The 25,953-nt window shown below is 39.6% G+C and overlaps 2 protein-coding genes across 11 annotated transcripts in view; both read left to right on the forward strand.

Moving 5' to 3' along the window:
- LOC102077211 (inter-alpha-trypsin inhibitor heavy chain H3) overlaps window positions 1–25,953 on the forward strand; it is a 54,236-nt gene that overhangs the window by 17,952 nt on the left and 10,331 nt on the right. For 3 of the 10 annotated variants that reach the window (XM_025907443.1, XM_025907439.1, XM_025907441.1), the window contains 16 exons: window positions 15,961–16,129; window positions 16,241–16,366; window positions 16,479–16,660; window positions 19,460–19,645; window positions 19,766–19,905; window positions 20,077–20,237; window positions 20,571–20,597; window positions 20,699–20,761; window positions 21,052–21,078; window positions 21,181–21,234; window positions 22,294–22,430; window positions 23,112–23,147; window positions 23,289–23,312; window positions 25,323–25,477; window positions 25,561–25,665; window positions 25,761–25,923. In XM_025907443.1, coding sequence (XP_025763228.1) covers window positions 15,961–16,129; window positions 16,241–16,366; window positions 16,479–16,660; window positions 19,460–19,645; window positions 19,766–19,905; window positions 20,077–20,237; window positions 20,571–20,597; window positions 20,699–20,761; window positions 21,052–21,078; window positions 21,181–21,234; window positions 22,294–22,430; window positions 23,112–23,147; window positions 23,289–23,312; window positions 25,323–25,477; window positions 25,561–25,665; window positions 25,761–25,923 — 1,755 coding nt within the window. Of the gene's footprint in view, window positions 1–12,879; window positions 13,097–13,299; window positions 13,330–13,584; window positions 13,609–14,379; window positions 14,535–14,686; window positions 14,792–14,889; window positions 15,053–15,295; window positions 15,407–15,524; window positions 15,654–15,764; window positions 15,879–15,960; window positions 16,130–16,240; window positions 16,367–16,478; window positions 16,661–19,459; window positions 19,646–19,765; window positions 19,906–20,076; window positions 20,238–20,570; window positions 20,598–20,698; window positions 20,762–21,051; window positions 21,079–21,180; window positions 21,235–22,293; window positions 22,431–23,111; window positions 23,148–23,288; window positions 23,313–25,322; window positions 25,478–25,560; window positions 25,666–25,760; window positions 25,924–25,953 lie in introns of those variants that run through there. The other 7 variants (XM_019358674.2, XM_019358675.2, XM_025907442.1 and 4 more) reach the window with 5 other exon arrangements.
- On the forward strand, window positions 353–4,466 carry LOC112846964 (uncharacterized). Its single transcript, XM_025907444.1, has one exon. The coding sequence runs from the start codon at window positions 365–367 to the stop codon at window positions 4,379–4,381; it is 4,017 nt and encodes a 1,338-aa protein (XP_025763229.1). The 5' UTR covers window positions 353–364; the 3' UTR covers window positions 4,382–4,466.

The following is a 25,953-nucleotide window of genomic DNA, read 5'->3' on the forward strand; positions in this document are numbered from 1 at the left end:
AGAACCCAAGAGATGCACCTTTTGTGAAAAATGCAATCATGGTATTCAGACATGCTGGAAATTCAAGGAAAAACCAGTTGCAGAACGTGTTAAATTTGTTCAGACAAAGAAGTTGTGTTTTGGATGTTTACAACCAGGACATCATTCAAGGACCTGCAAAAGGAGGTGTGTTTGTGAAACATGTAAGGAAAAACACCCAACATGTTTACATGAAGATCGCGAAAGAGCAACCAGAAGAGAGAAAAGCAGTGATGAGCATGGGGAAAATGTAAAAAAACTCAAAATATGCTATGTCAACGGAAAGAACAGAGTGCAAACACACCCCTGAACCATCAAATGAAGCTACATCAGAGTAGTCCAAGGCATGGACAGCATGTACTCCTCCACAGTTGTCCCAGTTTGGTTATCTGCATCGAGTAACCCAGAGAATGAAATTCTTGTATATGCACTACTTGACAACCAAAGCGATACCACATTCATTATGCAAGATAAGGCAGAAGCTCTGGACATGAAAGGGGAAGCTGTGCAGTTAAAACTCTCCACACTTTCATCCAGAAATACAATCATCCCAAGTCAAAGGTTAGTTGGACTGCAGGTGAGAGGTTTCTATTCATCAAAGAAGATTTCTCTCCCTGTAACCTATTCAAGAGAGTTCATCCCTGCCAATCTAAGTCACATTCCTACACCAAAAACTGCAAGAGCTTGGTCACACCTAGAGCATCTTGCTGAGGAAATTGCTCCATTGATTGAGTGTGATGTAGGACTTCTCATAGGATACAACTGTCCACAGGCTTTGCTACCCCGAGAGGTTGTCCCAGGTAAAGACAATGAGCCATTTGCTCAAAGGACAGATCTTGGTTGGAGCATAGTTGGTTGTGTTAGCCCATGTGTCGACTATGGTGATGCTATAGGAAGCAGTCACAAGATTGTCATGAAGTCAGTGAAACCTCATCTCCAGACATCTAAGAAGCTCACAAATGAAGTGAAATACATATGTCGAACCCAAGTTAAGGAGTTCATTTCACCACCAGATGTGCTGAGGATGCTTGAGTCTGACTTCAGTGAGAGAAGAGTGGAGGATGCTAATTTATCCCAGGAAGATTTGCGTTTCCTAACCATAATGGAAGAAGGAATCAAAATTAAAGCAGATGGTCACTGTGAAATGCCACTTCCCTTCAAGAAAGATCGACCAAATCTCCCAGACAATAAGGTATGTGCAGTTCACAGGCTTCGATGCTTGAAAGGAAGATTTGAAAAAGACAAACAATACCAAAAGGACTACACGACCTTTATGAGTGAAATCATAACAAATGGGGATGCAGAAAAGGTCCCAATAGGAGAAATTAACAACAGTCCTGTGTGGTACATTCCTCATCACGGGGTGTATCACCCACACAAGCCAGGAAAAATACGGGTTGTGTTCGACTGTTCAGCAAGATATGAAGGCGTGTCATTAAATGATTACCTTCTCACTGGACCAGAATTAACGAACAGCCTGATAGGTGTTCTCTGCCGCTTTCGCAAGGGACAAGTTGCTATAATGTGTGATATTGAGCGTATGTTCCATCAGTTTCACGTCAAAGCAGAGGACCAGGACTACTTGAGATTTCTCTGGTGGGACGATGGAAACTTCCAGGCTCAATCATCAGTCTATCGCATGCGAGTGCACCTATTTGGAGCTGCCTCTTCCCCTGGTTGTGCAAACTTTGGCTTGAAACATGTTGCTGCCCAAGGACATGGTCACTACAGTGAAACCACGATTCAGTTCATTGAACGAAACTTTTACGTGGACGATGGGCTCACAAGTGTCGCAACCAAGGAGGAAGCCATCAAGTTAGTAAAGGAAGCAAGGCAACTCTGCAGTGCTGGCAAACTGCGAATTCACAAATTCATTTCCAACAATCATGAAGTACTTGCATCCATTCCAGAGAGTGAACGTGCAGATTCAGTACGAAATCATGACTTGGATCTTGGTGAGTCCCAAATTGAGAGAGCTCTGGGAATCAAATGGTGCATTGTTTCAGACCAGTTCCATTTTAGAGTGATTGTGGAAGAACGCCCACTTTCTAGAAGAGGAGTCTTATCAACTGTGGCATCCATCTATGACCCTCTTGGCTTTGTGGCACCATTTGTTCTGGTTGGAAAGCAAATACTCCAACAGATGTGTCAAGACAAGGTTGGATGGGATGAGCCACTGTCAGAAGAGCTCAAACCACGGTGGGAGTCTTGGCTGTTAGATTTAAAGAACCTGGCGGACATCAAAATTCAGAGCTGTCATCTTCCAGAAGGTTTTGAGAAAGTTGAAAGATATGAGCTGCATCATTTCTCAGATGCGAGTGTTAAAGGGTACGGTGAATGTTCTTACTTGAGAGCAATCAGTGTCTCAAACCAAGTCCACTGCTCTCTAGTTATTGGCAAAGCCAGGGTGACTCCTACAAAGGTCACCACAGTACCCAGGCTTGAGCTATCAGCAGCAGTTATTGCCGTGCGAATGAGTGAGCTGCTTAAAAGGGAGTTGGAAGTTCAAGCCAAAGAATTCTTCTGGACAGATTCGAAGGTTGTTCTTGGATACATCAACAACGATGCTAGAAGGTTTCACATATTTGTGGCAAATCGCATTCAGCGTATCCAAGAAGGTTCCAATCCAGACCAATGGAGATATGTGACTTCTGAGAACAATCCTGCTGACCATGCATCACGGGGTCTGACAGCAAAGGGACTAATTACTTCCAACTGGTTCACCGGTCCAGATTTTCTCTGGCAGGATAAACTTCCTGCTGATGACATTAAGGTGGGAGAGTTGGGAGCTGAAGATCCAGAACTTCGTAAGACTGTTGTCCATAAGACACTGACCACAGAAGATTCGTTGCTCAATCATTTCTCAAGGTTCTCAAACTGGTTAAGGCTAGTTAAAGCCATTGCACCACTCATGCGATGTGTCAAAGAGCTCAAGGGTCTGATGTGCAGAACAAACGAAGTCACCAGTCTTGAGGAGAGGAAAGAGGCAGAGCTTTTCATCATAGCTACTGTCCAAAGCGAGCTGTTTTTCGAAGAAATCAAATATCTGAAATCGAAGGAGACAATAACAAGAGATCGTGCAAATAGGCTGCACAAACTGAATCCCTTCTTGGATGAAAAGGGTGTGCTAAGAGTGGGAGGTCGGCTGAAGCATGCAGATTTACACCCACACATCAAACATCCAGCGATCTTGCCGAGCAAAACCCACATATCAAGGTTACTGATTGAACACTTCCATCAAAAGGTTCATCACCAGGGACGTGGGATGACTATGAATGAGCTGCGATCAAATGGCATTTGGCTATTAGGATGTAGTCACGCAGTGTCTTCCTACATCTACAAGTGTGTCAAATGTAGGAAATTCAGAAGGAATGCTGAAGTACAAAGAATGGCAGATTTACCGCGTGAAAGAGTTGAAACATCGCCTCCCTTTTCCTATTGTGGAATGGACTGCTTTGGCCCGTTTTACGTTAAGGAGGGAAGAAAGGAACTTAAACGCTACGGTCTGCTATTCACATGTCTGTGCTCTCGTGCTGTGCATATAGAGCTTCTCGACGACATGACCAGTGATGCCTTTATTAATGCTCTTCGAACCTTTATCGCCATACGTGGAAGTGTCCGACAGCTTCGGTCAGATCAGGGCACCAACTTTGTTGGAGCAAGACGAGAGTTCTTGGAGTCTGCAAAGAAAATGGACCAAGAAAGCCTAAGACAACTAGGTTGTGAGTTTGTCATGAACCCAGCATCTGCCAGCCATATGGGTGGGGCCTGGGAAAGGCAGATCAGGACGATTAGAAGTGTTTTGACATCCATTCTGGATCATTCATCTAAAAGACTTGACACTTCATCCTTGCGTACCTTCCTTTATGAAGTCATGGCGATCATAAATAGTAGGCCCTTAACAACTCACCTGTTGAATGATCCCACTGGTCCACAGCCTCTTACGCCAAATCACATCCTGACCATGAAGTCTTCAGTGGTTTTACCACCACCTGGTGAGTTTGTGAAGGAAGACCTTTATCTTCGAAAAAGATGGCGCAAGGTGCAATACCTGGCCAATGAATTTTGGACCAGATGGAAAAGGGAATATTTGCTGAATCTTCAGCAGAGAGGAAAATGGTGCAAAACACAGAGAAATGCCAAGATCAATGACATTGTGATGCTGATGGATAATAGTCTACCCAGAAATGAGTGGAAGTTGGCCAAGGTAACCAAGGTGTACCCTAGTGAGGATGGAATCATTAGGAAACTCGAGCTGCTAATCAGTGATGCGACATTGGATGACCAAGGAAAAAGAGTTAATAAGCCAGTGTATCTTGAGAGACCCATCCACAAAACAGTTACCCTACTTGAAGCTGAATAGTTCAGAACTCCTGTCTTTGTAACTTGTGTTTGGCCCAAGAGACTATCTACACTTATTTTTTCCTTTGCAATGAGGTTCAGTTGAAAATCACCAGTGATTTGGTGGGAGTGTGGCTGCCGTCAGCAGCAGTCATGCAGTTTAAGATAATTGGTTTAAGTTGCAATAAATAAGTTAAAAATACTTAATTTTAATATATCAGATTTAATGTATACATTGTTGGGTTTAAAAATACACATTTAAATGGTTTACAGAATGTTTCCAGGGTGGAACCAATGTTCAGTCTGTTGTTTTGGGGTTGACAGTATTTTCAGTTGCACGCCACACTTGATAGAGGGCAGCATGCTTTCTTCTGTCACTCGGTGGTAGAGCTATGCAGACGCATGCAACGAAGTTTTCCAGCTGTGGAAAGAAGTGACACTGTAAGATGTGTTTTCATTAACCCCTGCAAGTTAATGCGGCCAATGAGTTCTCACGGCATCGTTGGTGGCACCTGTGTGCAATAAATGCCAGTAAAATCAAGAACGCCTTGTGTTCGTTTTTCAACTTGGAGGGAGTTACAATAGTGCTGTATACATAATAAACTTAACAGTGTCAAGTACTTGGAGACTGTCTCAGTGTTTCCTTGTATTAAAATATGTGCAAAACAGTCATTAAAGATGTGCTCAAGATTGGCCAATATGTGTCCCTTTTTCATGGTTTCAAACACTGTTCGTGTTTCGCTTTCAAAACAGGGATGGGCAATTAATTTTCCCAACGGGGCACATGAGAAACTGGGACTGTTGTTGAGGGCCGCACCAATAAGATGAAATCAGTTCTCTTTATAACTGTAATCTCAGCTACTGGTAAAAGTGGGAGCTATAACTGGGCAATGAAAATGTGAAACAGGCATCGTAAACATGCCAACATTTTGTTTCTATCTAATCAATATTTCCCAAAACAATGCTGACGCATGAAGTTAAAAACTAAAATGTAAAAATCTAGTGTGTTTTGGGCTTGAACGAGCACATTACAGTCAGGCGAGAGTCAGTGAGAGAAGATGTGTGTCTGGATTTGATTTTTTATTTAATCACTGTGGATGTTTGTTCACACACACTGCCCTCCACAATGTTTGGAACCTTTGTCAATGAATACAAAGGTTTAGCTTGGTGTTTGTAGAGCTGACTTTTTACTCTCAGAATCTTCATTTGACAAGTGGTAAAAACTGTGGATGAAAAGAAATACAAAATAGAAAAACTAATCTGATTTACATAAATGCTGCATTATGAAATAACTCAAAATATGATTTTGCATCTTTGTATTAACTTGAGCAGCAGTAATAATCATCAAAGCAAATGCCTCTTTTTAACACGTACCAATCGACCTTAATGAGCTACAAATAAAATGTATTTTTTTTTAACAACTACTGTTATTTATGCTTTTTTAACATCTTTGTCATGAAATATATATAATTATGGCGTTGCCTGAACAATGTTTCAAAGATGGCTGTGGGTAAGCCTCAGAGCATAACCAGCATGTCACTCTCCCTCTCAGAGCAATCAGGAAGAGTCAAAAACAGAAAAATCAACCCCAGCAGGAAGTGCGGTTATTGGCAAGTTGGCCTTCAAAATAAAGTCTTCTCATTTAACATTTTTTAACCTTTTTACTGTTCTTTATAACTTAAATGTATGTAAATGAATTATTTTAAAGCAAAAATAAATAATACATGACATAAATGCCTTTGAGGCATCACAAACATTTCTGGACCATTATGAAGCTTCATCATCATAGTTTATTTATACAGCACTTTAAAAATGCACAAGGCCGACCAAAGTGCCGAACAACAGAAATAAAGCTTAGGGATGAGTGCATCCAGAAAAACACATTTCAATATTCACATATGCCTGACTTGAAAAACAGTGACTCTGTCCTTTATGGACATATGCTGAGGTGTTTTCTATCTTTCTGTCTCTCTGTCTCAGGTGGAGCTGCCCAAGACTGCTTTCATCACAAACTTCAGCATGTTAGTCTGTTTCCTCTCTAATCGTTCTGACAGTTTTTATAGGACAGTCCTTCATTTCACAACTGTGCTCCAAAGCTGAATTTGTCACTGTCATGCAGTAAATTTATATGCGCCTTCTGCTTCACTCAATACTAGTGATGGGATTTCCGGCTCTTTTTAGAGAACTGGCTCTTTCGGCTTGGCTCACTAAAAAGAGCCGACTCTTTCGGCTCACAACCGGCTCTTTAGGTTGTTTTGTTGCTTTAATTAATTTATTATTAACAACAATATAATATTATGCACAAAAGGAGTTACTAATGTAAAAAAATTGTTTTATTTATATATAAATATATACGGTGGCCCCTAGAGACAAAGCATGTACAAACTCCAAAACACATTTCCAGCGTTAACTGACCTTCCAAAACAGAGCTACCTAGATCACTTCAGTGGGCTGGTTTCAGTCATTATAGAAATGTACTGTTTATAAGATTGGAGACACCTGCAGCCAGCTGAGACTGAAGAAGTCACTTGGATGAGTGACGAAACGTTTCTCCCACAAAACGCTACGTCCAGATGAACAGATTCAACTTTTGGAGATTTACTTTCTTGGATGATTGAGAATGCATCAAGACCTAGATCACTTAAATTACACAATTGAAAGCATTTGTGTATTGTTTGTGTATTTATACACAAGCACTCATATATATTCAAATAAATAAAAAAAATGTTAATTTACCTGTTACTACCACACACCAAATCGGGTCGTTGGTACTTCCTGGCTTGCGTAGCCACTAGGGAACAAAAGCTCAACACTGCGCTTAGCATCCTGGAGCACTTATGTTGTGTTTTGTACGTGCTTCGGAGTTTTTACGTGTTCTGGAGTTCGGACGTGTTTTGGAGTTTGTACGTGCTTTGTCTCTAGCGGCCACCGTAAATAAACTTTTATTTATTCACTCCAAATAAAATGTAATAAATAAATAGAAAAAACAACTATTTACATTTCAACTTTTAACTATTTCAATTTTCAGCTTTTTCCTTTCAAACAAATTTAAAGTGAAACAACACAAAACACTGCAAACCACAACACAATTAAATATAAATTAAAATATGAAAACAAAAAGAACATGCATATTCTCTGTCATGTGGGCCTGCATGAATACACTTTCTGAATCCTTTATCATCCGCAACTGAAAATAGTTGTGGATGATTACTATACCTTTCTGATGTGACGTTGTTGTCCCTGGCTCTCTTTCTCTCTCTCTCTCTCCCGCTCTGTTCCTGCTACTGCGAGTGTAACTACCGCCCCTCCCCCCTCTGCCCAGCGCGAAGCACAAGGCTCGCGTGCAGAGTGAAGCTGAAAAAAAAAGTGCGAGAGAGAGGGTGAGAAAAAGAAAAAAAAAAATCCATTGGGAGCGGTCTCGCGTCGTTCACATTTATTGACTGTAGAAAACATGGACGACGCGACAGCTCCCCAAAAATGAAGCCAAAACGTCTCTATCGCCCCCTGGTGTCTGGCTGCAGTATAGGTTATAAACCCCGCCTCCTCCATGTTAGCGGATGGGACTGGGGTCAGACTAAAATAAATTAATTCTCCTTAGATAATTTTTTTCCAAAGATTCTTTCTTTTGTTATCAATAGTTCTCATCATGCTGATTGATGTCCAAGAGGTCTCCTTTCCCATAAGTTTGATTCTAATTCCTACCGCGGTGATGTTAAATTGGGGTGAAACGTCATCATAACAGCTTTGACTGACAGCTGCAGTCACGGAGAAACTTGCGTATCTCTGTTCGCGAATAGCAGATAGAGCGTAGGCTCTGAGAGGACGCCCAGCGTTTACGCTACGAAAACACGACCGAGTGTTTTAACCTGACAGCCTGAGGTGTTCTTCAGAAAACTGGACTACCCGACAGAAGGACCCGAGGCCCCGCTGCACTTTTTCGGTAAGTTAAACGTGTTTGTAAGCTAATCCGTAACTACCGTCCTTAGCTCAGTCCTGAGACCTAGCTAGTTAAGATGAGCACTCGGCTGTCAGGGTTCGTTTAGCTGTGCAGGTGAATGAATTTACTAAAGAAATCAAGAGAAACGCCCCGGGCTGCTCAGTCACTAATTACTGTTACTGTACTTTTATTACAAGTATTATACTGTAAAAGCAACAGGCTGCACCCTGCTTCAGCTCTTGTGCAGAGCTGAATATTAAATATGTGCAAACAACAGCATGTTTTCAGTCTCTTGCCACATCTGTAAAGACAGTAACATTTTTTTTAAAAGCTTGTATTTCAGTAACTCCTCATTAATCAGGAAATATGGATTAAAGTAATGTAGTGTACTGTAATACTGAAAAAAAATGTAAGAGAAGAACTTCAGATCCTGAGTGTGTGAGGACAGAAGAATCAGCTTTATTTCAATTTTGAGGGATAAAATTTATATCCGAGTTTGATGGTTCTGTTCTCTTTGTGATTACAGGAGCTGCCCTCAGATTCAGACCTCAGCACCACCCAGTGACAGCAGACAGATCATCCAACATGTTAACTGTAAAATGAACTGATGAAAACAGTGCAAAGGTTAAAGTACCACACGTACTATAGTGAAAGCTGCAGCTTTATTGATAAAGTTAAAGACAAAAAAACAAAAGGATTAATCACTCATGTAACTGTGTCACTATACATCAGTATTAACAGGACCTCAGTTTGGTGTTTCATAAAGCTGCTGATCTCAGACCTGCACAGCTTCCGTTTTAAACACTTGATGTACTCAGCTGCATGAAGAGCATATGAAATTTTCTCTAACACAATTAAATAAAACCTGATGAAGGTCAAAGGTCGTCACTTGTATGTTGAACTACAAACTTGTCATCTGGAATTTTTTCACAGTTTTTTTACACATAGTGTGTTATTTACCATAAAGTGATTCAGAGTTATTCATACCAGAGTAACCAGAGAGGATCATATATTTTTAAATATATAACTTTCTACAGGACTGAATATAATATCTTTATGTAAAAGTCCGGAGCCTCTGGGGAGTATCTTGAGTATTTATAACATTACACAAACCAAAGGTCTCCATCACAGTGTTCATGAAATGCTGGGTTTATCCATCTCCTGGGGCGGGCCTACGGAGGAGTGCTGAAGATTTCCCTGTGAGGGAGCTGCTGGTGAAGATCATGAGTCCTGCTTGATCAATGCGATGAGCTTCAGTCTTCCTGGTGTTTCTTAAATGATGCCTCTTACAGCGGGTCAACAGAACATCTGGCAGAGGACATCTGTGATGAAAGAAAGGGAAGAAGTTTCTCCAAACCTCTGGACCCAGGAAACCCAGCTTGGTCCTGATGGTCTCCCTCACTAGTTTCTCTCCAGGGTGAATGTAGCTGTTGATACAATAGTTGGGTTGCGGTCACGTGGTTCTGATGACGTGCGGAGGCAGCGCGATTTTTGAGTGGAGGGCGGAAGTAAACATGGAGGACACTGTGGAGAGTCAGGAGAGCAGCTATTGTGCAACTTTAGACCCCGTTTTTTAGTGGGCTATTAGAATCTGGTGTAATGTGTTTAATTCACTATGTTAATTTAATGTAATTATTTTTTTTAATCAACAAAAAAACATGTTGCGTCTAAACAAAAAATATATTTATATGTTTCTCACCACAGAAACCTTACATTACGGATATCTTTACTTATCTGTGAAAGGAGACTGTCTGGAATCTGGCAATATAAGAACCATAGCAGTGTACAAAAACCTGTGGTGTGTGCCTGACGGTAATAAGTGCCACTTTTTCTTTTTTTCTGAATAAAATGGTATGGATTTACTCTGTGATTAAAAAAATCACAAACATGTAATATGTAACTTGGACCATAATCATTACAGATAATGGCATCTTTTTCTCTTTGACATGATTCTTGTTTGTTTTACATCTCAGCACAATATCTTACCTGGATAAGTGAATGTCTCATTCACACTGAAGTCTTCTGGTTGTGGATTCTCAGCTGGAAGCTGCAGTTCGGGGTTCTCCACTGTCACTAGGCTCAAATCCGGGCTCTCAGCCGTCTGTTGCATATCCAAAATCGCCTCTGCACATCGATGCTGTTCTGCCTTAAGCTTCATTCTTTTCTCTCGTTTGAGAACTGATTCCGATCTGGGTTTTCGTTCGTAGCCGAGATTGACCGTCGGAGCCCAGTCCTCCGACTCTTCGTCATCCAAAGCACTTGGGCAGCCTATAGTCCCAATCAAGTCAATATTAGACTACTAACTTAAAAGCACTAAGTAAACGAGAATTTAACGACAACCTAATGCTAATAAGTTCGTTTGCAAACATAACATTACCTCTGACGAAGTGGTCGCTGCAGACACGGGCATTGGCAGACTCTGCTCCTCCCGACTGTAAACGTAAATTTAAAATCCATTTTTTCCTACGTTTTTCGGTTAGAATTTTCCATTTTTCTCCTCTTCGTTGGGCTATTTTTGGTACCCTAAAATACCGTTTATCGGTTTCTCTGGTCGACCTACTGGAGCATCCGTAAACACAACAGGACATAGGCATTTTGCGTACTGTCTGTCTGTGATTTTGCGCTTATCTTTTTCACTTCCGACCGCCAGTCAAATTTCGCGCTTTACGTCGACGTCACGTCTACGTCAAATGAAACCTAGCTATATGGACTCTATTATTAAATGAAAAGAACAAATTAGACTACACTACTGAAACGTTCTGCTGATGTTTTTAAAGTCTCCATGTTACCAGGCTGTAGAGGGCTCTGAAGATTTAAACAGTTTTAGATCCATTACACTCACAGTCTTATGTTAAAATCTCAAAGGACAGCATTATATTTTTGATATTAACAGTAACTCTGGGCCTCTGTAGAGTGTGCAGCTGATCTCATCGCTGTCTAAAAATGGATAAAAAAAACATAAGTGTTGAAGACTATTAAGTAGTGATGGGTCCTGCAACACTGACGCACCGACGCATGTATCAAGCTCACCTAGCGATGCCTGTATCGGTGCGTGCGTCGCTTTAAGAAAAAGTCACGTGATCGATACAGCTGCTGTATCGCTCATTGCCAACGCACCAAACTGTGTTTAAAAGGTACCGCATCCGCATCTGCCAACGGAATGAGTCGCCACCAAAAAAACCCACAAAATTACTCTCGCAAAGATTAAAAAAAAAAAAATACACATCTCTCTATAATAAAATGGAGCCTGAAAGAAAAAGAAATGTTTCTGCTGTGTGGGATCATTTTGATCTTTTAACTGCAAATAAGGTAATAGTTTGTCTGTCTTTGTTTCAGTGTAATCTATCAGAATAGGAAAAACAGCAATGTGACTTGAAGTGTAAATTTTTATTTCATTTTATGCAGGTCAAATGTCGCATCTGTTCTGCTTTCTTACACAAACAAAAGCACCTCCTCCGTGTTTAGGCATTACAGAGCCAAACATGAAAATGAGGAGACAAACTCACCGAGAATGAACACTGGTAGGCCTATATAGACACCGAACAGCTTTATCATCATTTTTTTTATTAATATGTGTTTTATTATTTTCAAATCAAGCATCTAGGAAGACTGCTCTGGACCAGGCAGTCCTGAATTTTATTATAAAGGACTGCCAACCCCTTAGTATTGTGGAGAGTGTCGGAGAGAAACATTCCAAGATCAGAGGATCCTTTAACGTACTGGGGGAATAGGAAGACATCTTATCAGAACCTTTTCCACCTGGCTTTACAGCTTTTGTGTACCCCAGCTTCATCTGTCCCTGTGAGTTTTCCAAAGCTGGGGAAATGGTGTCCAAAAAACCCCCGCAACAGACTGAATGCAAAAACATTGGATAAACCTATTTTTCTGAATAGAAATTTATAATAAACTGAGTCAAATGGGTAATATTACATTCACAATACTTTCATTTTAATTTTCACTTAATGTCATTCACAATATATTTTAAAGATGTCTACAATATTTGCAATATAAAAGATATAAAATGATTCCATGGAAAGTACAATACCTTACAGTGTACAAGTATGACTAGGTCATTGAATCAGTGTCTGTTGTGAGTCTCAAGTAAGTTGCCTGCAATGATATTTAAGGTCCAGCAGGTGTCAGTATGGAGCAAAACAGCAAAACTGTGTCGACACAGTGTCGATACAGTTTGGGGAATGTGCTGAAACGCTTCACGAGGCCCCATCTACCCATCACTACTATTAAGAGTAGCAGGTGTGTAGCATCGCTAACTAGCAAGCAACAAGCCTCCAACACAGTGCGTATGCTAGCGGCTAATCTAACTAACGAATTAACAACAGAGTGATTTTAGAACTATAAGATGATAAGCTGTGTGTCTTTTTTATAACAGTGACATGGTTGTATTTACCTTAATTAAACGAGTCGTCAGTCGCGGTAAACCAGCAAAAAAACTCGAGCAGCCGGGCTACGTAAAAAGTGTAGGGGGGCGTGTTTGCGGTGACGTCCAGCGGGTGTGTGGGCGGGAGCGTTACACAGTCGCTCCACCTCAAGTCACTACTGCGCAGACTCTGGCTCCAAATTTGCAAGATGGCAGCCTCCACAAGCGGGGTACTTTGGCTTCATTTTTGCACAATGGTAGGACGCGGGGTCGCGTCGTCCATGTTTTCTACAGTCAATGGTTTGGTCATGTCTGGACTGTTGGGTGTTTGCCTGCTGCTGCTGTGGGGCTGCGTCTGCCTCTGGCTGAGCAGCTCAGCCTCGGGAGCTCTGGTCATCTCCAGGCACAATGAAGCCATACAGGTAACGTCAAACACTTTTGTGATATGAAACTGAAAAAACATTGTGGTATGATTTTGACAGCGCTGACCTCAGAAAGTAGTCCTGTAATTTAATTTAAAACAAAAAAGCAAAACTTAATCACAAACTGTGTCTGAGATTTTTGTAAGCTTTTTCTTACAACTTGCTTCATGTAATCTCTGTAATATCCTGTGTGTGTATTTCAGGAAAGAAGAGGCGCTGCCAGATCACTGCAGGTACTTTGCAAACGATTCACATTAAAAAATAATAAGGCAGCACTAAGATCTACATTTCCACCATATATTTATGTATTTATCAGTTTACCAGTAGATATGTCTTAAAAATGGTGGGATCTGTGTTATGTTGAAATTGAGCTGATATGACGCAGTACCAGAAACTGCAGTTTAACAGTGATTTAAACCTAATGAGGTGTTTTCACTAAGACAAAGAGACTATGTGTGAACTGAATCTATCGCCCTTTTTTCTTACAGAGAAGAAGTACAAATGAAGCAATGGTAAGAAAAGTATCCATTCATATTCCCAGTGATGATAATGGTGATGGGAGATCATTGATTTAATTCAGATTAACAGATCAGATTCATGGAGAGAAACCTGCTTGTTGTTCTCTATGGGATGTGTGGATAAGCTCACAGGGACCTCAAGTGATGGCTGCCAAACAAGCAGTGTGATCAAAGTGTAGTGTCCAAGCTGCTGATTAACCTGCAAAGATTTCTCCTGTCTTCTTCTTACTTTCCCCAAATGAGCAAACTCGTTATAACAGCCTCTCATTACTCTGAAAGGCTTTTTTAATTCAAACACTAAACTTGATATAAACTAGAGCTCATTAACGTATAAACAAATATGTGAGTTACCAAAGGTCAGTTTGGCAAAAAAAATCCCCCCAAAACAACGCTGCACCATGAAAGGAGAAAGCAAACTGCTTTAAACAGCAGGTGGACATATTAAGCTAGTCCATCCAGATGAACAGCACACAGGTAAAATTTGTAAAATACTCTCAGCTCAATTTAGTGATGTGATACTAACAAGGAGTGTTAAAAAAGTGTCGAGAGATTATAAATTGTACATTTATGCAACACCTGCTGCTGTTGTGAAGATCTGAGCAGAGTAACAATTGTGTTTTAAACAGAAAATAAAAGCTCTTTTCTTGTATGCTGATTCATTACACATGGCATGTGATAGTTGATTTAATTCAGATTAAAAAATCAGATTTGTGGAGAGAAACTCATTTTTATCTTCTTACATTTCCTTCTGTCTCTCTGTCTCAGGTGGAGGTGTACAGTGTGACAGTGGACTGCACTGTGACCTCTTGTTTTGCCCACACTGTCATGACCTCCAAGGCGTTCAACAAAGCAAGCTCGTCACAGGAAATCTTGTTTGAAGTGGAGCTGCCCAAGACTGCTTTCATCACAAACTTCAGCATGTTAGTCTGTTTCCTCTCTAATCATTCTGACAGTTTTTATAGGACAGTCCTTCATTTTACAGCTGTGCTCCAAAGCTGAATTTGTCACTATCATGGTGTCAATTTATGTGCTTTACATCCCTCATGTCTATCTCCATCTTTGTGCCTGACAGGGAAATCGAGGGTCAGGTGTATGTCGGAGAGGTGAAGGAGAAAGAAAAAGCTAAGAAACAGTACGAGAAGGCTGTTTCCTCTGGACAGACTGCTGGACTCGTCAAGTGAGTCGTCCAAATGAACCATAAACACAGGTGGTGTAAATTCACTGGAGCAGCTGTCAGATGTCTCTGTGCTGTTTTCTTGTTGTTGTTTTTTCCAGGGCTTCTGGAAGAAAGATGGAGAAGTTTTCAGTCTCTGTCAATATTGCAGCTGAAAGCAACGTGACCTTTGTCCTGACATATGAGGAGCTCCTTCAGAGGAAACTGGGCCGATATGAGCTTTTGACCAGAGTCAAACCCAAAACACTGGTTCAGGACTTTCAGGTGAATCCAGGTTGGACAAACATGTAGTCAGCTGAGATTGAAGAAGTCACTTGGATGAGTGACGAAACATTTCTCCCTCTAAAAACGCTATGTCCACATGAACAGAATCCACAAATCAACTTTTTGGGATTTCCTTACCTGGATGATTGAGCATGCATTAAGACATTTTAACCCTCTTAGGTTGATTTTCTGATTTACATTAGAAATGATCTCCTGTCTCCATGTTTGCCTTTGTGGAAACAGATTGTGACAAACATCTATGAGCCTCAGGGCATTTCTTATGTTGACGCCCATGCAACCTTCCTCTCGAATGAGCTGCTCCCTCTGGTGGAGAAAACTGTCACAGACAGAAAGGTACGTTCATACAATTGATGATCATCTATAATGAACTTTCTGATTATTGCGCTGCATTTTATTGCATGGTTGAATCTCAGTTGGGATCATAATTGTGTATGTATTATTCCCTTTTTAGGCGCATATCTCCTTCTCACCAACCATGGAGCAGCAGAGGAAGTGTCCAGGTTGTGATGGAACACTTATTGATGGAGATTTTATTGTGAGCTATGATGTGAAGCGAGAGAAGAACCTTGGGGACATACAGGTCAGTGAAAGCTTCAAGTGCTGAATAACATCAAATTTAATCAAATTCTTTTTTATTTTTTACGCTATTGTTTTAAAATTCATTACTTTTTGGAATGTGTCTCTTCTTCAGATTGTAAATGGATACTTTGTGCACTTCTTTGCTCCTGAATTACCCAAACTCCCAAAGAATGTGGTCTTTGTGATTGATACAAGTACATCAATGAGTGGAAGAAAGATTGTGCAGGTAAGAAGTTGTTCTGACCCCTGATGTGCTTCTAATATGTCAAAGTTCACGTGGACACACGTCATTCTCTGACTCTTTGTAGACAAGAGAAGCTATGCTGGCCATTCTTCAACAAGTCCATGAAGACGACCACTTTGCCATCGTCAGGTTTGATTCTGTTATTGAAACCTGGAAGGATTCACTTACCAAAGCAACAAAGGAAAACATAATTGAAGCCATGGATTACATCAGAAGAATAGATAGCAGAGGGTGTAAGAAATACAAAAAAACAAGCAAACAAAACAAAAAAAACCAAACAACTAACAGCACAAAAACATTAATAGTTTATGCATTTTAAAACATGAATTGTGTTTTCCTTTTAGGGACCAACATTAATGATGCAGTGTTGAAAGCTGTAAACATGCTGGTCAAAGACAGACAGATGGAGAGGCTACCAGAGAGAAGTGCAGATATGATTATATTACTGACTGATGGAATGCCAAGTGTGGGTAAGTATGTAGAGTGCAAACATACTGTAGGACAGATTATGTTTGTTCAGCATTTAACATTACATTGCATTTAGCATTTTTATCTTTGTGTGTTGCATGCATGCATTTGTAGGAGAGAGAGACATTGGTAAGATCCAGGAGAATGTGCGTACAGCTATTGGGGGAAACATGTCTCTGTACTGTCTTGGATTTGGAAATGATGTGGATTATTCCTTCCTGGATGTGATGAGCAGACAAAACAAAGGCCTGGCCCGCAGAATCTTTGAAGCTTCAGATGCTGTTGTTCAGCTCCAGGTGCGAGTTCCTCTTCCACACTAATATGTGTAGCTCCCTTATTTAGAAACCTTTAGATAATAACTTCTTCCACAGTGTAACCTCGTGTGCTTTATCCAAGCATAATTTCTGCTAAATCACCTGCAAATTATATTTATAATAAATGCAGCCTGTTTGTAGCTTTGGAAGCCAGGATCACTGAGTTGGAGTCCCAGCTCCAGACCCTTGAAAATCCTGCAGCTAGCCAGAGCCCAGTAGTCCATGTGGGCAACGATAGCTTGGCCATCGTTAACAGCCCCCCAGCAGATTGTACAGAGCAGCCAATAAATCAGGCCAGCTGAGTAACAGTAAGCAGGAAGTCCATAATGTCTTGTTCATCAAGCCATAGTTTAAATTACTTTTCCTTTGTTGACGAGAAAAATATTGGGTGGGTGGATTGATCCAAATATTGATAATATTGATACAAACACCAGTGGTGTTATCAGATTGATGTTTTACTTTGTTTCTTCACTTTACGTCAAGTGTGTTGCATCTGAAAGCAAACACCCTCCTGTCCTGCAGCGCACTTTGCTCCACCCCTCCTCTTCCTTGCCCTGCTGTGTTTAGTTGGCCTGTGAGCGACAAGCAGCTACATGCTGCAGTGAGTGAGAAACCGTAGCATCGTATACAAGTACTTTACAGTTGTAGAGGGTAACACTACAAACAGTGATGTGTGTTTCAAGGAAATCCTCTATTGTGGCAGCAACACCAACGTATAAAAAAACAACATGAAAAAGAGAGCAGTGTCTGTTTTTCTATTTTTAAATTCGTCTGAGAGACCCATCGCACAGAGACAGAACCCACTGTCACAGTCCTTTCAGTGAGGCAAAGCTTAACCTGGTAGCACATATAGTGGTGAAAGGATTGCTTATAAATTATATAAAATCATTCAGATAATATATACAGCCCACAACAACACAGACAGTTCAATTTCATTTGAAAGCCTGACTTTTAACCAACACAATGCAGAGCAGCTACCCAAACTCTACTCTCACAGAGGTTGATCATCTCGTTAATGGTGTTAGATTCTAATAGCATATGACTACTGTGGCTCCCCTGAAAATGGCTTCAAACAGACATACTTGACACCCTAGTATAATTCACAAATGCATACCCAACTGAAGAGGAGAGGAATATGGCTAAACACTAATTTAGAAGTTCTTCATTTAGCCTGGAAAAAGAGTTTGTTGCTCTTAAAAAGAAGCTCTCCATAAACCTAGAATATCTTACTATTCATGGGTGATTGCAGGAAACAAGAACAACCTCAGATTTCTCTTCAGCACTCTAGAAGGGATGACAAAGAGTCAGAGCTCTGTTGAACAAAGCATTGCTTTAAATGTAACCAGGCATAACTTCATGAATTTCTTTACAAATACAAATGTAACAATTACAGAAAAACGATTACAATACTGTTGATATTAATTTACTCTTTCTCTCTAATTGATCTTTTGACTTCAGTAATCACTTCCTCCAAACCATCAGCGTGTCTCTTAGACCCCATTTCTAAAAGACTCCTTAAAGAAATTCTACCATCAATTAAGGCTTCAATCTTAAATATGGTCAAGTTATCTATTGATAGGCGCAGACTTTGAAGCTGGCAGTAATGAAGCCATTGGTCAAAAAGCCATCTCTTGACCCAGATGTCTAAGCAAATTACAGGCCAATCTCCAACCTTATTTTTATCTCAAAAACTCTTGAAATAGTAGTTGTCAAAAAACATGAAAACTGATCATCTGCAGCGAAATTGGTCAGCTTTAAGAGCTCATCACTGTACAGAAATGGCATTAGTGAAGGCTACAAGTGACCTTCTTATGCCCTTTGACATTGGACTAATCTTCATGTGTGTCTTGCTAGACCTCAGTGCAATGTTTGACACTGTTGACCATATTTTATTACAGTGATTAGAGTATGCTGTAGGCATTAAACGTACTGCACTGCAGTGGTTCAAATTAAGTCTATCTAATAGACTCTAATTTGGTCATGTAAATGGGGACTCCTCTTCACAAACAAAGATTCATTATGGAGTTCCCCAGGGTTCTGTGCTAGGACCAATTTTGTTTACATTATACATGCTTCCCTTAGGCAGTAAAATAAGAAGGCATAGCATACTTTTTCATTTCCATGCAGATGATACCCAGCTTTATCTATCAGTGAAGCCAGATAACACACACTAATTACTTAAACTGCAGAAAAGTCTGAAAGCCATATTGAACAAATATGCAGGACTGTTTTCTTGCATCTGTGCAATATCTCTGAAATTTCAAAAATCCTGTTTCAGAATAATGTTGAAAAACTAGTTCATGCATTTCTAACTTCTAAAAAAATTCTCTAAAAGACTTCAGTTGATCCAAAATGTTGCAGTGAGAGTACTGACTAAAAAGAGAGTCTGTTTCTCCAGTACTGGCTTCTCTTTATTGGCTCCCTGTTACATCACATACAAGTTCTTAAAACTCAGGCCCCGCCTTCTCTTAAAGACCTCATAGTAATTTAGCACCTCAGTAGAGCACTTAGAGCTCTCTTACTTGTGGTTCCTGGGTTATTTAAAAGTAGAATGGGAGGCTGAACCTTCTGCTTTCAGGCCCCTCTTCTGTGGGTTGATTTCCGGCGCCAGACAGACATTGTCATTTTTTCTTTGATTTCATGTTTGGTACATCTGCATTTAAAGCACTGCAGTTATGCCATATTCCTATGAATTATATGTAGTCACTATTTCATTCTAAATTTATAACAGAAAATTGGAATAAGCAAAAGTGATAAAGTGTGTGTATGCTTTTATTTCAGGGTTTCTATGATGAAGTGGCCAGCCCTCTACTTTTAGAGGTGGACATGCACTATCCTGACAATGCAGTGGATTCTCTGACCATCAGCCACTTTAGCCAGTTTTTTAATGGCACAGAGATTGTTGTGGCTGGTCATTTAATGGACAACGACCTTGACAACTTCCTGGTGGAAGTGGTTGGACGGGGGGTGAGGAAAATAAGAAAAACAAAAGAAATGGCAGAAACATTGAGATATTGAGTAGATATAGCCTCTCTTTATTTGTTTTACTCTGATTTATATGCATTTTATCTTTTGTTTCCCCTGTAGCTCGAAGAAGACTTCAGAGTCCAGGGTCAGGTCAGTGCCGCAGACTGGGATGTTTTTTACCCAGACGAGGAGTACATCTTTGGAGATTTTACCGAGCGGTTGTGGGCCTACCTCACTATCCAGCAGTTACTGGACAAGAGGTCAGTTTAAATCAATCAGTTCGGCTGCTAAGGCACATTGTTCTCATAAGAAATATGGTATGATATTTAGTCCTTGATGACACTTGTTCTTTTACCAGGACGCTCATTTTAATGATTTGATGTTCTTTTATAGATTTCCCTGTAGTAATACATATATTTTCCTTCTGGCAGCAAGAGCGGTACACCAGATGAGAAAGCCAGCACAACAGCCAAGGCCCTGGATATGTCCCTGCAGTACAGCTTTGTCACCCCTCTCACATCCATGGTTGTTACCAAGCCCGAAACCGAAGACTCACCAAGCAGCACTCTTATTGCTGACAAGCTGACTGAAGGTACCTGGAGAAAACAGAGTTTAAAAATGCAAAATACTGGGCTGGCTTTTCTTAAAGAGACAAAAACTATATTGAATGATGAATCGGAGGGGTGTGTATGTGTTTATGTGTGGTTGTGTGTGTGTGTGTGGTTGTGTGTGTGTGTCAAGTGTCACTTTGAAATGGCTGCAGTCAAGCTTTACCAGAAAAGCAAAGCATGGCTGCAGCTCATTCATAAAGAGAACTGGTGACTGAGTTTACATTTTCCACATATTATTCCTCTTTAGTGAAGTATACCAGCAGAACCTGGAGCTCCAGTTTAAAACGGTTATCTGTCTGGTTTTTTTTTCACAGAGGAAAGACAGCAGGCTGAAAAAATTAGTAAGTGATTTTTTTTTACAATAAATCACAAAAGAGATTGATGAGACAAAGTCAATTTGTTGTATTCATGTTGATTTGTATTTTATTCTCCCTGTTCAAAGCATATAATTATATATCCGTGCAGTCGTATCCACGGCATTACCAGCCAGCACACGATTATTTTGGTAAGTACATCATATACAGTTCAGATAGGATAGATTGTGCTCCAGCTATGACGTCTGACTTTGCTGATATTTACAGATCTGCATTAAGAGGCACAGTTAATTAGATAAAATGCTATGGCATCTTTCACAAACATAGGAGGACTTGGTGACTGCTTCACTTTAAATTTGGTGCCACTTTAAATTATTGCTAATTATTATTTCAAGTCCTACTGCACTAACTGGTCCAAAGATGTGTGGAAATGCTCTTCATTGCTCTCAGATAATGAATATCTGTCTGTTTTTTCTCACAGAGCAAGAATGGCAGGATGAAGAAATGGGTAAGTTATATGTTTTTTACGATAAATCACAAAAAAGATTTATGGGACAAAGTCAATTTGTTGTATTCGTGTTGATTTGGATTTTATTCTCCCTGTTCAAAGATTATGGTTATATACTTGAGCAGTCGTATCCACGGTCAAGATCGATAAATTTTAGTAAGTACATCATATACAGTTCATATAGAGTTATCTATACTCAATTTCTATCTTCAAGATGGCTCTTTATTGATTTATTACGCTGTTTTTCAATATTTATTATTTATTTTGTTTTTCTTCAGATTGCAAATGGATTTACTCATATTTTATGTGGTTTATAGGCCTCTTTTCTTTTATTTATTTTATTTTATTTCCCTAAATAGATGCTAAAAATGACAACCTCAAAAATGTATGTAACCTATTATTAGAATCAATTGTCTTCCCACAAAATGTAAAAGAACCCACCCATCACTGTAATCACACTCAAGATCTTGTTCTGACATATGGCATAGACATTGAACATAACAGTATTCCCTGAAAACCCTCTTTTGTCTGATCACTTCATAATAACATTTACATTTACAATAAAGGATTACACAGAAGTGGGGAATACATTTCATTGTAAATGATTTTCTGATGTAACCGTCTGTCTGTTGTAAATAACTTTAAGAGTATAATTCCTCCACCTTCTTCTACCTGAACTCTCCCATAATTCAAAACAAGCTAATTTTATTAATATAGCGCCAAATCAAAGTTATAGCTTAGTTTGTTTTACAGGGTTTTTCACAAAATGAAAATACTTTTTAAAAATTGTATGATTCTTAAAAAGTGAAAACCCCAGTTTCTTAAAAATCATGGTTAAAATGTTATCAAGCATCATGCTATTGACATTTACTTTCTTTTTTCATGGGTCATATTTCCATATTTAAAAGACAACTGCGAGTAAGTACTGTAAAAGTAAAGGTTTCGTAAAAAATATGAATTTCACACCCACACACAAGTCAGGCACTGGATAGGCAAGTTGGAACTGGATCATTTTAACTCGCTTCCTTGTGTTCCTAATCTCCCTGGCACACACTATTTTAAGCAAGTCACACACACTAATTTACAGGACAATATTCCAGTAAACAGTTGTGGGAGCAGAGTAACCCTCCTCTTCTTCAACCATAGTGTGGGTGGAGTCTCATTGAAGGAACAAACTCCTCAAATGCTAAGAATTCCTTCCACATTTGTTTTCAGCTATGGGAAACGCTGTTGCATTCTCAGACATGCCTGTGGTGTGGAGAGTCCTGCTACTGTCTGCTTGTGTCTACATCAGTCTTCTAGCTCAGACCTATGGAGCTCTGGTTATTTCCAGGAGAGATGCTCCAACACAGGTATCTTAAATAAGCTATGTACACTTTTTGGATGTAAAGAGACTCCTGTTTTATTGTTTTCTTTTTCAGTCCATACTTTTTTTTTTTCCATTATTCCTTAATAGAGTAAAATTGGGAAAAACTGTGGTGTCATATCTAAACATTTCTTTTGAAAGAAGTGGCATAGTTATTTAAAGACATAACTCTAACCTGTAACTCAAATTGTGAGCGTTACAAACTTTGCTTATTGTCTTGTTTTCTTTCATGCTTTCACGTTTTTCCAGAGACTTGTAGTCTGGAGTTAGGCTGCAAAACCAGTCAATGTCAACTTTCATTTTTGAAAATAAATACACTTGAGTATTGCACAATACTTCTTCAGTTTATACAGGACAGAGCATGAGTCACAACTCAGGGAGTGACTATTGCATTTACATCTGAGAATCTTTTAGAAGCGCGGTGTCTGGAAAACCTCTACAGAGCGTAGAGAAGGCTGTTTTAGTTGAGATTAAATATTTCAAAAGCACCAATTTTTCACATTGGCATAATTGGTACATGGTTTAAAATAAAGCTCTGAGAATTCAATGCGGAGGTGTCATTGCATGCTGTAGGTGATACAAACGGTCATACTTTTTATACTTATCTTTTTACAGTCATCTTTTTAAATTTTTAGTAACATTACAGTCGTTCTGTGCTGTGTTCCAGGAAACCAAAGAAACCGTGGGCATCAGGTCGATGAAGGTACTCATGTCACAGTGTCTAATTATGAAAGTAGACACATTTGCTGATACTTTATTCTGTGCATTGTTTATATGTCATTCATTTATGTTTTGACCCTGCTAAACACGTTCATGAAAATATTTATCAATTTTCTTTTTACAGAAAAGAAGTTCAAGCTCTGCAAATGTAAGAAACAGAGGCGGACAATTTTCAAAAATAGACTCTGGTCAATATGACTTATAGCTTCTAACTTACAGTAGTGTTACCAGCTTTTTCCAAAATTAAGTCCATACTTCCAGTAAAGTTTATCGCTTCCAGCTGCACTTGTCCCACTTGTCCCTCCCCCTGGTGCCCACTGGGATGCATTTACACATGCATTTAGGTCTTACACATCTCTATTATTGCTAAATTATATTGTAATATATCTATATCACGACTAAAGCACTTTCTGGATGGATGCAAACTGCATTTCGTTGCCCTGTACCTGTGCATGTGCAATGACAATAAAGTTGAATTCTATTCTATTCTATTCTATTCTATTTATTTAAAGTATTTGCCTCTTCCTAATTTCTTTTTTGGCATATTTGTCACTCTTAAATGTTTCAGATCATCAAACCAATTTTATTATTAGAAAAAGAATAAATACAACATCCAATTTTTAAATGAGGATTTAATTTATTAATGTAAAAAGTAACCAAACTTATTTGGCCTTATGTGAAAAAGTAAAATCATGAATTAACTACATTAGTTGGAAAGCTGTATTCAATTTCACTAGCCACACCCAAGTGTGATTACTATCAAACCTGTTGAATCAGGGAATCGCTAAAAGTATAACCGGTCTGACAAAGTGAAGCAGGCAAAAAGTTTAAAAACAACCATGACATTATCATGCCATAATCTGAAGAAATGGCTGGGAAATAAAGTCAGTGACATCTATCAGTTTGGAAAGGGTTACAAAGCTATTTCTAAAGCTTTGGGACTCCAGTGAACCATGGCGAGAGCCAAAATCCACAAATTGACCAAATTTACCCCGAAAGCCATCAACAACTCATCCAGAAGATCACAAAGTTCATTCTGTGGAGCTCAAGCACAGCTGGGTTATGCAGCAGGACAATGATCTGAAATATATTAGCAAGTCCAAATGGCTCAAAAAAACCCAAACCAAACAAACAAACAAAAAAAAGCAATACAGGCCGATCATGCTCAAAAACCCTCCAGTGTGGCTGAATGAAAATAATTCAGAAAAGAGTGGGCCAAATTCCTCCACATGCGAGGTGATTTGAGACTCGTTGCCACTTATTACAAATGCTTGATTCCAGTTTGTGCTGCCAAGGGTGGTGCAACCAGTTATTAGGATTAGGAGCGACAGAGTAGGGAGCCAAATGGATTTAATAACTTTGATAACTTTTTCTCCCTTAATAAATGAAATCATCATTTATAAACTGCATGATCTGAAGCATGTAAGTGTGAGAAATATGAAAAAAAGAGGCAAATACTTTTTCATTTTTCTTGTACTTTTATTAAATTGGTTGATGTTGTAAAATTTATAATTGTTGGGTTTACATTGTGGGTGTTCATTTATGCTTAGAAATATATACTCATATATACTTAGAGTTTTATAATCGATTGCATAATGATAGAGGTCTGATCCTTAGCAGTCTGCAAAGACTCTGTGTGCCTCCCAGAGCACTCTGGTATACACACATATCTTAAGGTCATGAGAGAGGTCGTACCTTCTCTTACTGATTTATGGTATAGGAGGACACCTACTCTATATCTGTTTAAGTATAAGAGCCCTTTGTTTAGGTGGACCGCTGGACTCCTGGAACCAGCATTGGGGAGTCTTCACAGGGTCACATCTTGACCACACACACACACACACACACACACACACACACACACACACACACACACACACACACACACACACACACACAAGGTACTCTTTGTTCACATGTATACCTGTGTAAGATGTCATATGTTAATGAACTTATGCATATTCATGTAACCACAATAAAGAGCAGTGCCAGAGATCAAACAAAGAGCTCTGCTTGGTGTCCAATGCTTTTTGCTGTTGTAGTAGAATTGTCTCGTTCCAGCGGTGGGTCTGTGCCAGACAGACCCAACAATAATTCTCTTGAACTACACTAAAAATCTTTTTCTGTCAGCACATTACATTTTCCATTTATTCAAAAGGTGGAGGTGCAAAGCATTCGAATCACCTGCACCGTGTCGTCTCGTTTTGCACACACGGTCATGTCTTCCAAGGCGCTAAACAAAGAGAACTCATCCCAGGAAATCTTTTTTGAAGTAGAGTTGCCCAAGATGGCCTTCATCACCAACTTTAGCATGTCAGTCAATAGTACAGCATTTTTGACAATGATCATAGAGCGCATCCTCCTTTAATTTTGACACATATCCTCGTGGGTCACAGGGAAATTGATGGTCAGGTGTATGTTGGAGAGGTGAAGGAGAAAGAGAGCGCCAAGGAGCAGTATGAGAAGGCTGTTTCCTCTGGGAAGACTGCTGGACTTGTCAAGTATACTGGAATAAGATGTTCAAAATGTTATAAGATTAAACATCCCAACCTCCGCCCTCAACCTGCAATAATGTAATCCATATCTATCATTGCAGGGCTTCTGGAAGAAAGATGGAAAAGTTTTCTGTATCTGTAAACATTGCTGCCCAGAGCAGTGTGTCTTTCATTCTGATCTACGAGGAGCTCCTTCAGAGAACACTGGGCAGTTATGAGATCTTGATCCGAGTCAAAGTAGAACAACCAGCGCAGGAGTTTCAGGTAGGACTCACTTTTATTTTTCTTCATGAT

Source organism: Oreochromis niloticus, linkage group LG5, assembly GCF_001858045.2.
Source record: "Oreochromis niloticus isolate F11D_XX linkage group LG5, O_niloticus_UMD_NMBU, whole genome shotgun sequence".
Lineage (NCBI taxonomy): Eukaryota > Metazoa > Chordata > Actinopteri > Cichliformes > Cichlidae > Oreochromis > Oreochromis niloticus.

Coding starts and splice junctions, on each gene's coding strand:
- LOC112846964 (XM_025907444.1), top strand. CDS start 365: ATGGACAGCATGTACTCCTCCACAGTTGTCCCAGTTTGGTTATCTGCA.